Source organism: Microplitis mediator, chromosome 4, assembly GCF_029852145.1.
Source record: "Microplitis mediator isolate UGA2020A chromosome 4, iyMicMedi2.1, whole genome shotgun sequence".
In the NCBI taxonomy this organism is placed as follows: domain Eukaryota; kingdom Metazoa; phylum Arthropoda; class Insecta; order Hymenoptera; family Braconidae; genus Microplitis; species Microplitis mediator.
The window spans coordinates 7,277,900-7,292,269 of NC_079972.1; the positions used below are offsets into that span (position 1 = coordinate 7,277,900).

A 14,370-nucleotide genomic window follows, 5' to 3' on the forward strand; every position below is an offset into this window, starting at 1 on the left:
GTACCGTATGATTTTTACTGTCCATCTGTGCAGAAAGTTTTAGAAAAACGTACATGTTCAGTATGTAGTCTTTATTTCGCATCTGAAAAGAATTTACGACTGCATAAGCGTAATCGTCATGGTAAATTGTCTGCTGGAACGTCTGCTAGAATTAGGCCATTTGAAATACCTGCGCGACGTCCAGGAGAAATTTTGTGTATTCATGATTTAGAATCATGTAGTCACACCATTGAATGGCTCCCTGAAGATGATGTTATTATAGATGAAGAAGAAATGCCAGGTACAGACGAAAAAATGAATGAGATACCAGTAATAGCTAATTTTGAAGACTGGATTGCTTCACCATGGACCGAAATTTAAATTTAAGATTGAAAATTTTATTAAACTGTTCTAAATATTTTATTTATTTTTGTTTCAATGCTTAGTGCATTAAAGATTTTAATAAATTATTAATTACACAAGAGTTGTAAAAAAAGTAATTAAATATTAAATTTAAAAAATTTTTTAATTTATTTACAACCCTAAATTCACGTATATCTTACGTAAGATTTCAGAGGGGGGTGGAGGCTATCGGTTCAAAATCTTACGAATGCTTATTATGGGGGGAGGGGGTTGTAAAATGCTCGAAATTGTGCTTACGTAATTTATGAACAGTCCCTTACGCGCGCTTTCTCTAGTGTCTCACTCGTATTCACGCCATAACTCTATTAGGTTGAGTAGTGTTGTGCGGGGAAACGCCGTATAGCGCGAGTAACGAAGGGTTAAAAAATAATTTTTAGGCAATGATGAAAATCATTATCCAAACCGGATTTGAATCAATAAATTATAAAATATTGTTTTAAACTCAAACGATGAGCAAAGGCAAACATTAACGACACAATAACTATTATGAACTATTTTTAAACTTAATTTTCACGTCTTTATTTTCAACGAGAGCATGATTAAACGAAATTGTGCCCACAGCGAGCGCTGCGATCGATTCAGTTGTCCCCACCATATTACTACACTCCCTGCCAATATATATATTGTTTTCTAGTTATTTTCATTTTAATGTCATGCTCATAAATAAAATAGTCTTCTGATAAATTTTAAGAGCTTGACATTAAAATGAAAATAACTAGAAAACAATGCGGAATTCGAAAAAACTTTATTCAGTATAACTTCTAGGGAATAAAATTGTCTACAAAAAAGGTCCAATGATATTTTGTAATAGGTCTGATAGTTTCGCTGGAAAAGTAAGAAAAACTCAAAATTTAATATGAATTCGAATTCAACCTCAAATAACTTTTGAACAAATAGATTCCGCAAACAATGATAGAAATCTTTTTTTGTAGAGCATTCAATTCTCTACACAAATATGCCTTCCAATTATTCCTATGACACATCGTTAGCTACTTATAAAAATCAGAAGACATAAAAAAAATTTTCCCCATGTTATTCTTATGGGAAATCGAAAAGTGCAATGCGGACAATGTTAATATTAATATTAAGAGCTCTAATTTTCACAGGCGTCTTTTTTTATCTAAACGAAACTTTTGAACCTGTTTGGAAGAAAAAAAAAAAATTTGTTTGTTTTTTGAATCACCCTAATATGTATATATATATATACATGCATACATACATAAACTTTTGAGTGGATGGTATTTTTTGACTCTACTAGGTAAAATAAGATATATGGTGGAAATATTCTTTGATAATTCGATCATGAGACCCATTGCAATAGGCCGATTTCTAAAGAAATCTACCTAACAATCAAGAACTAAAAAAATTAGTGAGTAACAAAGCTTTAATTGTATTTCTATACTGATAAGGAAATTTAGTACTCTCTAAACATGAATAAGTGAAATACGTGAATATTCACTAATTCTGAGTGCCAACCGAACCACTTTTGGAAATAAGTGGTTCGGTTTGCACTTGTAATTAGTGAATATTCACTTATTTTCACTAATTCATGTTTAGAGAGTACAATAATAAAAATTTGATGATAGTGAAAGAAACAGACAATTGAAAATTTTTGTATTTTTATAAAATTAAAAAAGTTGTAACATACATAAGATTTTATTACTTTTTTGCACACCTCAATCGCGAAAGCGTTAGGTGTGCTTTACTGTCACTCTCTCACTCTCGGCCCTTTCACGGACTTTAAATCCTCTCTACTTTCTTTATAGTACACCAAAGTTGTTAATGATATATACCATTTTAAAGGAAATTTATTAAGGAACATTTTTCAATGCAATCCTTATTTGATTAATGATGTGATTAATTAAAAAAAAATGATTTAGTCCGAAGCTCTCAGTGCGTCAATTGTGGTGTTCGGACTCGTCTAAACACGATAACTTTCGAAAAACAAGACTTATCGACTTAGTTTTTTTTTTATTATCTGTGTATTTCTGATCACAAGAACCCTTTCAAAAATTACTATCTGAATCCTTTTTGTTTTGGTGTAATTAATAAAAAAACGTGAAAACTGATTCTTCGTAAAAAATTTAGCTGCTATTTTTACTGTTGTTATTATTTTTTTCATTGTTTCTCTCTATCAACTACTGGTGGCAGCGCTAGCGTATCAATATGTTTGAAAAAAAAAGCGACATTTAAGACAAAACAAGGCGGGATATTTAGAAAAAAATGTTAGTAAAAAAATATTAAACTGAAAATAAGAAATAAAAATAAAAAAATTAAATTGATAATTTGTAAGTTGAATAAAAGTTCATAATAAAAAAAAATATATTAATATTATATAATAATAAAAGTAATGATTAAAAATAAATTGAGCGTTTGAGGTGTGCACTTTTGGATTTTCCAACATTTTTTTTTATAATATCCAACTTTTTCATAAAAAAAAATCTGTCTATCGGTTGACACTGCGGGCCAGCCCTAAAACTTCCCGCTGTTTTCGAGCTCCTTGAGCTCGAAAACTTTGTCGTGAATACATTTTCGAGCTCGAAAATACTTTTGAATGTCGTTCTTTCCGAAAAAAATAGTTTTCTACCATTTTTTCTCCAACGATATCTCTCAAACGAACAAACTGATTGAGACGGTTGAGGTGGTAATCGAAATGTTTTATCAAGTTCTAAAGCTGATCGAATTTTGAATTCGATTTATCGAGTCATTTTTGAGATATTTCAAAAAAAATAAAAAAATAAAATTTTTTTTTAATTCTTTTGACAACGGTTTCTCTCGAACAAAAAAAACACTTTTGAAAAAATTTTATTTTAGGAATATCTCTGAACGAGCCCTACCGATCAAGCTCAATTTTCTTACAACTTCAAGATATTGACAAGCCGCGTCGAATAGATACAGGTATTTACATACGTACATACGTACGTACATACATACATACATACATACACTCGGACATCATCGTGAAATTAGTCAGAATAGCTTCCTAGGACCTCAAAACGTCGACATCTGATGAAAATTCGATTTTCGTAAATCGGACCGAAACCAATAACTTCCCGAATTTGTGAAAATTTACAATTTTCTTAGCGGGAAGTTAAAAAATTTCCGAGTCTGCCATTTTTAGTAAAGTAAAAAAAAGTGTGAATAACATTTAGAATTGTCAATTTTTCAATGACATTATTTAAAGAAAAATTTTTTTTCAATCTCAAATACAATTTTAGCAATAAATATATTTTTAATTATATGTTATTTATATAAAAAAAAGTGTATCGATTGATTGATGAAGATGTACTGCCAATAAATTGTTTGAATTTAAATCGTTAAAACTTGATGTCCTACTTAAAAACATTTTTATAAAAATTTTAAACTTTAATAATTTTTTTAGTATTATAAACTTGATTTATTTAAAAAATTGGCAACTACGCTGTAAAATGTGATATTAAGAAAATAAAGAATAGTATAAATGAAAAATGATGTTGATTTTATATATTTTAGTAAAACGCAAGCGCCCAAACTAGCGCATGCTAATGAATACTTTATTGATCGTCTACGGGGGTTGCTCACCCGTACAAGTTACAATTTTACAGATGTTAAATTCGTAAACTACATTATTAAAGTTGTTAAAACTTAAATTTATTATACGTTATTATTATTATATTAACTTTTAATAAAATTTATTACAGTGTGTTCTTTAAATCAAATATTTAATATTTTTAAAGAGATTTAAATCTAAAAACCATGGCTTACTTTTTTTTCTTATCCAGAGAATTTTTACTTTTATGTAAGTTATTTTTAATACCTACTACATTTATTTTTATATAAATTGAAAAAATTAATATTTTGTTTAAGTGATAATTATTCATAAAATTTTGTATTTTTTCAGGGTGTATGTTTACTACGGCTTTTAGTGGTCCGTCTACACCAGTAGTTACTAGAAAATTAATGGATGAAATTTATACAACTGTTAGGCCAATTAAAACGATTGTTGAATTGAATACGTACAGACCATTATCGTTGGTAAGTCTAATAAATAATATTTTTATTTTTATATTATTCAAAATTATGGTTTACCCGATGAAAAAAGATTTTGTCTAATCATATATGATCATGCATAATTGTCTATATATGATCAGATCCAAAAATTGGCCAGGTCTGATCATACATAACTTGATCTGTTTATAAATGAACAGATATGATTATATATAACCATGCATGAACGAATATAGTCATTTTTAGAATCTCATTTAGAATATCTGTGAATTATTAATTAAGTAATTTAATTAGAATTTATTGTCTTTATCAAAATAAATCTCGGTTAAAATTAAATAATAAAAAAAAAAAATATTATCCGTTGACTACTATTTTACTACGAGGTCAACCGTCCAATTAATGTCCCATGCCGATGCTGCTTAACTTTGGTTATCGATGGATTGTAGTCTGATCTTCTAGTCTGTTCTACACTTATAGCTAAGAAAAGTTTAAGGCATTACTCACATCAAATAATCAAATTGATACTTTATACTTTTAAATTGCTGCCGAAACCTTTGAACATTTTTTAAGCATTGGGGATTTAAGTTTGATTGATAGTTGACAAAATAAAAATTTAATAACTTTGATATTAAAGAATTGTCATATTATTTAATATATATATACACTGTAAAAAATAAGGTACTGACATCAAACTCCCTAAGAGTTTGACAAATTTCCTCTTCAGTGAAACCAAATTCGTTTGAACTAACGAAAACTAGTTTGTCTCAAGAAAATCATTTTTATTGAATGAAAGTCTCTATTCGATTATTAGAAATTGATTAGGAACGAATAGGAAAATATATTTTAATTAAAGTTTGGATGTACTTAATTAAAAAATAAAAAATTGTTGAAGCAAACTTTTCAATTTTTAGAAATTTAACTGAAACTCTTGAAACGTTGAGTTTGACAACTTCACATGTTTCAATGAAACAAAAGTAGTTTCCTATAATACCGAACGTGTCGTGTCAACCGACGAGTTTCTTGGAGAGAGAATCCAACGAGGTTGTGGGAATAATTTGACGCACTCACATTAAAACTGAAAAATATTCGACAAGAATATAAATGTATTCGTTACAAAATATCGAACTATATTTGAATGAAAGTCTTTATATTATCGGTTAAATAAAAAAATTTATTTATAAAAAGAGTCACATATTTATCACGTTTAGATCAATGTATAAGCAATTAACTGTATATATCCATTCAATACGAGAACAAAGTACTAGAAGCACAACTAAACTCAAACTTTCCTACTGGTCCCGTAGCGTAGCGGTAAAGCGCCTGACTCTCGCGCGTAAGGTGCTGGGTTCGATTCCTCCGGATACCAATTCTACGATTATTTAATTTTTCACTAAAAACTGAGTATGTCAGAATTATTTGTTGAGTGTAATGTATATAATAATAATAATAATAATAATAATAATAATAATATAATGTAATTGTCCCAATACTTAATAAAAAAAAAAAATAATAATAATAATAGTAATAACAATAATAATAATAAAAATAAAATCAAAAATAAAAAAAAACGTAAGAAAAAAAATTTTTTTTAAATTAATTATTGATGAAATAATTAAAGGCAATATTCACTTGATGCAGATTACTGTTTTTTCAGCAACTTAAAACAATTCGATTTTTTATTGAATCAATTGCAAGGACAGTTTCAACGGATCTACAAAAATATTACTTTCAACACTAAAATTCATTTGCTTTAATAAAATTTTGACTTAACTGAAAATTCATACTTTCAATCACCTTACAATTTACTTTGAGTGAAATTTTTAATTATTTTATATAAAACAAAAATCATTATTGTATCAACAGTTTCAACGACTTGAACTAATTTCTATTTTTTTTTAAATGAAAAAAGTTATTGAGTTATATCAAATACTATAGAGTTAGTTCAAACGACTTGGTACCTTCCCTCAAGAAACTCTCAGTTGAAGCAAAATATACTGTCAAACGTAGAGGGCGGTAGACTCAATCGCTCGACGCGCTTGGCTGTATCCAAACGCACGGAGTACTTGAGCCAAACGAATCTGGTTTGACGTCAGGAATCTTTTTTTACAGTGTATATACTTATTGGAACTATATACATAATTAAATATTTATAGGTTTCATATCAATAAAGTTTGATCAGATTTAATCATGCACAGACATATATAACTACATATAAGTTTATATTAGCCATGTCTGATCAGATCTAATCATGTATAGACTTATATATGATTATATATGAGGTCATAATAGCCAGGTATGATCAGATCTAACTATATATAAACTTATATATAAATAGATCTGATTACATATAGACTTTAGTATGATTATATATGGGGTTATAACAGCCAGGTATGATCATATCTAATTATACAAAGACTCATATATAATCAGATCTGGTCAGATCTATTTATATATGGGGCATTCCATGCCAAATCACCGAGGTTTTGACCCGACACCCTTCGATTTCGCTGAAACTTTTTTATCATTTTTTATCCTACCAAAGACATTTTTCTGAATTTTTTCAGATTTTTTTACCCAACCGTAAAAAAGTTACGAATTTTTTAAACAAACCGCTCTTTTTTTTAATTTCCCGCTAAGAAAATCGACGATTTTCGAAAAATTGGGAAGTTATTGTTTTCACCCCGATTTTCGAAAGTCGAGTTTTCATTAGATGTCGACGTTTTGAGGTCCTAGGAAGCTATTCTGACTATTTTCAGATCGATGTCCGAGTGTATGTGTGTGTGTGTGTGTGTGTGTGTGTGTGTGTGTGTGTGTGTGTGTGTGTGTGTGTGTAACTCTCTTTGTAACTTTTTAACTAATGAATCGATTTGGATGGTTGAGGTGGCAATCGAAAGAGCTTGTTGGCCCTCAACTTTCCTGAAAATTTCAGATCATTTGATCAAGCAGACTCGAAAATATTGGCGAATTACGAAAAAAAAAAAATTTTTTTTTTTAGTTTTTTAGTGATTTCTCAGAAACGACTTGAACGATCAACTTCAAAATCTAATCAGCTCTTGAAATTGATAAAACGCGTCGATCGCCGCCTTAACCATCTCAATCGGTTAATTTGATCGAGAGATATCGTTGGCGAAAGAAATGATAAAAAACGGGTTTTTTCGATTATCTTTGAAGTGACCCATCCAATCGATTTCAAATTTTAATCAGCTCTAGAATTCAAAAAAAAACGCGTCGATTGCCCCCTCAGACGTCAAAATCGGTTGATTAGTTCAAAAGATATCGGCGCTGAAAAGTTAAAAAAATAACATTTTATGTTATTTTTTCCGGATAAATCAAAATATAATGTGCTAACATTGTCAAAATATAATGTGCTGACATTGATTTCTGCCTCAATACACTGTTAGAAGTATTTATTTGAGCCAAATAAATATTTGTTAATAGTTAATAAATGATTTATTAAATTAGATTTATTTGGGCTAAATAAGCCATTTCTTAATAGTTAATAAATGGCTTATTTGAATAGAAAGAAATGACACGTGATGTTAATTAAGTAAGGTTATGACAAATATTTTATAGGACTGTTTAATTTTATTTTTTTAAAGAAAATAATACACACAATTAATGTTAATTGAAGATAAAAATTATTATACAAAAGATATAAAAAAAATGAAATTTTATAATAAATTTTTACTAACAATCACACTCATTCCATTCAAAATTATAACCTGAACTTTATGTGTCATTTCTTTCTATTCAAATAAGCCATTTATTAACTATTAAGAAATGGCTTATTTGGCTCAAATAAATCTCATTTAATAAATCATTTATTAACTATTAATAAATCTTATTTGGCTCAAATAAATACTTCTAACAGTGTACATTTATTTCAGAGAACACAATTGAGAATAAAAATTTGAAAGCCGCTTCTTCATTAATGATTTTCGATTCTTAACTTTTGAAACTCTAGCATCAAACGTAACTTGTTAGAGCTTGAAAAGCTCATAAAAACATGATTCCATAATAGCATTTTCGAGCTCGAAGAGCTCGAAAATATATTCACAGTGATGTTTTTAAGCTCCTTGAGCTCGAAAACAGCGGGAAGTTTTGGGGCTGGCCCGCAGGGTCAACCGACGCCCAGATTTTTTAAATTGCTATAACTTTCTCAAAAATTAATCTTTCGGCACTTTTTTTTTTTTAAATTTGTGTTTTTAAATGTAGTTTTCAGAAAAAAATACAAAAAATTTTTTGGAAGTCACGATATATGAAATATTTCATTTTTTTCAATAAAACCGTCATTTTTTCGAAGTCCGTAACCGTCGATTCTTAATTTTTTTGTCTAAAAAAAAACTTCAACCAAGACAGTATATAAGCCCGCTATTCCTATTTTGTGCCGACTTTTCTTTATATTTTTTTTTTTCGCTTGAAAATAAAAAAATTTCTGAATTTGGCTTATTTTTTATGACTTTGCGCTGAATTTTTTTTGTATTGCTTTTAAAAGCTCAGAAGTTGAATAAAATTGGACAAAAACAACCGTAAAATGTATTAGGGGCAAGGATTGATTTTTTTGGAAGAAAATCCCAATTTTCAAATATAGTGAAACCTAAACCTACAATTAACTTTCTCAATAAGACAATTTATAGATAATTTCAGATAAATATAAATATCCTTATAGACAATTTTAGATCAAATTGAACGGAATATAGTATAGTATCGGATATCTCAACTGGTAGAGCACTCGGCGCGATACCGACGTGGTCTAGGTTCGATTCTCAGTTCGGGCTATCGATGTTTTTCTCAGTTTATCTATAAATTGTCTTATTGAGAGGTTTGCATGTTTAGGTTTCCACTATATTTAAATGGTGTATTACCGTAAGAAGGACGGTGTCGCTCAATAAGTTATAGATCAAATTGAACGGAATATAGTATAGGGCCGGATAGCTCAACTGGTAGAGCACTCGGCGCGTTACCGAATTGGTCTGGGTTCGATTCCCAGTTCGGGCTATCTATATTTTTCTCAATTTATCTATAAATTGTCTTATTGAGAGGTTTGCATGTTTAGGTTTCCACTATATTTAAATGGTTTTTTTAACTTCATCCATTTTTTAAAATATATTACCGATTATTATTATTTTGAAAGACACAATTTTTATTTTTTGTTAATTATTTGTATTGTTTCTTGATGTTTACTAAATATTATTCAACTTACAGGTTAAAGTGAAAAAATAAACATACACATACACTAGTATAAGTAGAACATCAGTGTGACCAATGTTTACGATTCAGTTATAGGTGGCGCAACTTCCAGTTTTTACCTAGTTTCACTAGCCAGTTACTGGATAAGATTGCTGGCCAGTTACTAGATATGAACGCTAGCCAGATACTAGACTTAATCGAGTAAAAAATTGAACATTTCTACTAGGGAAGTCGGCACAAAATGGGAATAGCGGGGTTAAATACTGTCTTGGTTGAAGTTTTTTTTGAGACAAAAAAATTGAGAATCGAAGGTTTCGGACTTCGAAAAAATGACGGTTTTATTGAAAAAACTGAAATATTTTATATATCGTGACTTCCGAAAAATTTTTCGTATTTTTTTCTAAAAACTACATTTAAAAACACAAATTTTGAAGAAAAGAATGTGCCGAAAGGTTAATTTGTGAGAAAGTTCTAGCAATTTAAAAAAAAAAGAGCGGTTTTTTTCAAAAATTCGTAACTTTTTTTGGGTTGGGTAAAAAAATCAGAAAAAATTCAGAAAAATGTCTTTGGTAGGATAAAAAATGATAAAAAAGTTTCAGCGAAATCGAAGGGGGTCAGGTCAAAACCTCGGTGATTTGACATGGAATGGCCCTTATAGACTTATATATAATCAGATCTGATCATATATATATATTCTAGTTATTTCCATTTTATTGCCAAGCACCGAAAAAAAAATAATTTTATCGATTTTAAGAGCTTGGCATTAAAATGGAAATAACTAGAAAACAATGCAGAATTTCAAAAAACTAGAAATTATCAATGATAATTTCTAGAAAATAAAATTGTCTACAAAAAATATCCTATGACATTTTATAATAAGTCCGATAGTTTCGCCGGAAAAGTAAAAAGATCTCAAAATTTACTCTAACTTGAATTCATGCTCCAATAACTTCCGAACAGATGGATTTATCAAAAAATGATAAGAGACTTTTTTTTGTAGAGCACTCAATTTCCTACAAAAAACTGTACTAAGAATTCCTGAATTCTCATTAGTCGACATGGTATAAAATTCAGAACGAGCAAAAACAAGTTCTTCGAATTGTATCAAACTTTGACGTCGGTTATCTTGTGAATGGTTGAATTTATGCAAAAATCATAAAAGACCATTTTTGTAGATCGGTAAATTTGCTACAAAATGTTTGAAAAAAAAATTTTCTGTATCTTGATTTTTTCGGAAGTTATGTATTTTTTACCATGTTACTAAATGAAAAACCGAAAATTATAAACAGCCGCCTCTAAATATCAATATTAAGAGCTCATATCTTAACTGTCAACATATTTTAACATACCCTTTCGATTTTTCGAAAATATGAAACAGTCTAATTTATATACTGATTTTGAACCAGGAGCATAATTTATCAATAAATGTTAAACGTTTATATCAAAATTTAAAACTTATGAGGAAACAAAATTTATAATTTGGTATTAAATTAATAGATAATACTTATTATTTGATTGGTGCATATTATAAATTAATTCTCTTTAATGAGTAAATGAAATTTGATATTAATTTTCAATAAATAATAAAAAAATTGGAAACAATTTAATTCTTATTGCAGAAAAGTTAGTATCTGGGACACCAATTTGTCATTTTATTAAATATCATATATTTAATTGATTTATATCATGAATTTGTAAGCGTTTACTACTAAGTTATAAATTTATAACTAAAAGCAATGACATTCTTTTAGTTTTTAGAATAATTGATAGTAGTAATTGTGAATCTACAAATTTTAGTAAACTACTTTGCATTAAATATATTATAATATTTGTTATTGATAATAAATGACACTTTTTACTATTTTTAATATTTTGTTTTTCGTGCACATTAATTGTATTGCTATAATAATTATGTATAATTAATGACCTATAATATACTCTTATAAGTGTTAGCATCAATAATTATTTTATTTCATTAATTATTATAGCAAATAGCTGGTAATATTAAAACGACTAGTGTTGAAACAACGACCACTACTACTACAACAACAGCAAAAACAACAATAAGAACTACGACTACTCCCAGAACATTTGATGGTAATGAACCACTTTATCGATTAGATGGATCTAATGGACAAGCTTGTATTCTTTTACAAGTTGATGCACTTATTACTGTTAAATTTCGCACGAAACTTGGTGAAGAACAAGAAGCTAATATATATGTTCCCAAAGATGCTACTGTTACAGGAAATTGTGATAGTGAAAACTTTGTTACAATGTCGCTTAAATGGAAAGCTTTTGTCTTATCTTGGAGTTTTGCTAAAGTAAATTTATTTTACAATACTTATAATAGTTTAATTTTATGTATATTTTTTTGTTATAACTGATACCATTTTTATTTGTTTTTTCAGACACCCGGTGGTGAAAGATGGTACGTTGATAAAATTGAGTTGACTTATAATTCTAGTGATCGCCATTTCCAACATATTGATCAGCCAAGTAAGGATTCAATTTTTTTTTCTTTTATTAATTTTTATGAGAGTAATGAATAAATTTTTTTAATTATTGTTTTTTTTTTTCATTTCTTAGATAAAACAATTAGACTTAGCACTGGACAAAAACATAGTCCAACTCTTTTCCCAACACCAGTTGGAAAGTCATATGTTTGTGAGGAAGAAGTTAGCATTCCCTTAAGTGATGGTAAAAATAATGCTGTTCTTTTATTAAGGTTTGTATTTATTAAGATATTAAGATTGCTATTTATTTTTTATATCATTATTTAAGTAAATCAGTAACAATTAATTTGAATATTATAATTACAGAGATATGAAATTGCAGCCATTTAAATTCAAAAATAACGAGTTTGCTGCTGAATTTTCATGTAAACTGTTAAGTGCACGTGCTGGTAGAGATGAAACTGCACCAGTAGCTGTTGGGTCAACTCTTGCTGCTGCTGTACTTTTAACTATTACAGGTTACGCTGGATGGCGATATTTTAAGGTGAAAAAAGTTAAATATGATACAATGGAGTAAGATAATATATTTACTTATATAACTAGATTTAAAAGAAAAAATATGAATCATACATATGAAATCTAATTGTATCCCTATAACTGTTACGGCTTTCATTGTTAAACAATATATTGCTGACATATCGATAGTTTTTACACATTTTATTCATAAATTCAAATCATAATAAGCGAACAAAAATATTTTAATCTTTAAATGTATGCAGCTTTATTAATAATATAAAGATATATAAATATTATTTTTAAAATTGATGATGCTAATTTAAGTTACCCATTAAATTTCATTATGCTTCCGATTAAGTACCTACACTGTAAAAAAATTGCGAAGTGAATATGGATTAAATCCAGGGTGAATGATTTTTTCATTTATTTAAATCAGTCAAAGTGAAGTACACTCCGCAGGAGAGTTTATATTATTGTAATATTGAAACTCACGATCGGAGTGGATGCGTATTGAGATAAAATCTATGTTACTCTGAAATTATTCCGCTGAATAAAAACCCATTATTTACTACATATGAGGAATGATTTTCTTTTAAACTCAGGAACTGTGAGTAGTGGAGAGAATTCGGATTGAAATAAAATTTGTGTTCATTCATAATTTTTTACAGTCCTGATGAAAAAAGATTTTATACAATTGTATAAAATTATATATAAATTGGATAGAAAAAATGGCCCGATCCAATTGTATACAATCGTACATAATTCTATCTAATTGTATACACGGAAAGAATTTTCGTATGAATATTGCCATGTTATTTATTCTAAAAATTACTCTAAATCGAGTAATCTTGGGCCATTACGACTTTTTACTTTCGAATTACGAAATTTTACTCTTTCAGTGAGTAAAATTCAATCAGATTAATTTTTACTCACAATTACAAGTAAAAATTACACCTAGCGGCTGTCTAAATAAATTCTCTCTAATTCAATTTTTACTCGTAGGTTATGATAAAAAGTCGATCATTCAATTTATAAAATTTATATTGAATTACAATAAAAATTACAATTAATAGGCTGAAATTTTCATAAAAAATCTAAAAACCATCTAATTGCCTTAGAATATGACTTAAAATAAGTATTTTGAAAAATAATAAAAAAAAAAATTATTCTTATTGTGTTGAAAAAGAAAAGATACAAAATTTTTTTTAATTTCAAAATAAATATTAAGTTATAGAGAGATACAGAGATCGTCTTTATTTCCAAGCCTACGTTTGTGTGCGTAACATGTAAGTTGTCGCGAGTAAAATAAAAGACATTTAATTGAAGCCGATATTAACCGAAGATTAACAGAGACTACTGAAATATTTTACTCTGCAGTTTAGAGTAAAAATTACTTACAATCGACGACATTAATTCGTCCCGGATTGTGTTGCCCTCGGCTTGATGAACTTTTCTATTTTAGGACATCTCTTTCGCAACATCTCTAATAAAAAATATTTAAATAAAAGATACTTCTAGTATAAAAGTAATCTTTTTTCTGAGAAATGCATTCTAAATTTAATATCTAGAGGATAATCTCTATAATAAAACAAGACCCAATTTAAATTTCTGTTAAACAAATGATCCATCAAATTAAACAAATATATAACAAAAATGTGGAAAAATAAAATCTCAATCATGCCTAATTTCGTATTGTACTTGAGTCCATAAAAAATTTTTCGATCAAATAAAAATTCTGCTTTGGAACATCTCTATCGTAAAAAAATTATATCACAAAAAAACTGTATCCATACGATCTTAATTCGCCCACCGGGAGGCG

At 28.3% G+C, this 14,370-nt stretch overlaps 1 protein-coding gene across 1 annotated transcript; it reads left to right on the forward strand.

The window, feature by feature from the left end:
• The first annotated feature begins 3,955 nt into the window (after positions 1–3,955).
• Positions 3,956–14,138, forward strand: LOC130666550 (lysosome-associated membrane glycoprotein 5). The gene is made up of 6 exons (XM_057467664.1): positions 3,956–4,180; positions 4,283–4,416; positions 11,568–11,903; positions 11,991–12,078; positions 12,169–12,307; positions 12,402–14,138. The coding sequence occupies exons 1-6, from the start codon at positions 4,138–4,140 to the stop codon at positions 12,610–12,612; spliced, it is 951 nt and encodes a 316-aa protein (XP_057323647.1). The 5' UTR covers positions 3,956–4,137; the 3' UTR covers positions 12,613–14,138.
• Positions 14,139–14,370: the final 232 nt, after the last annotated feature.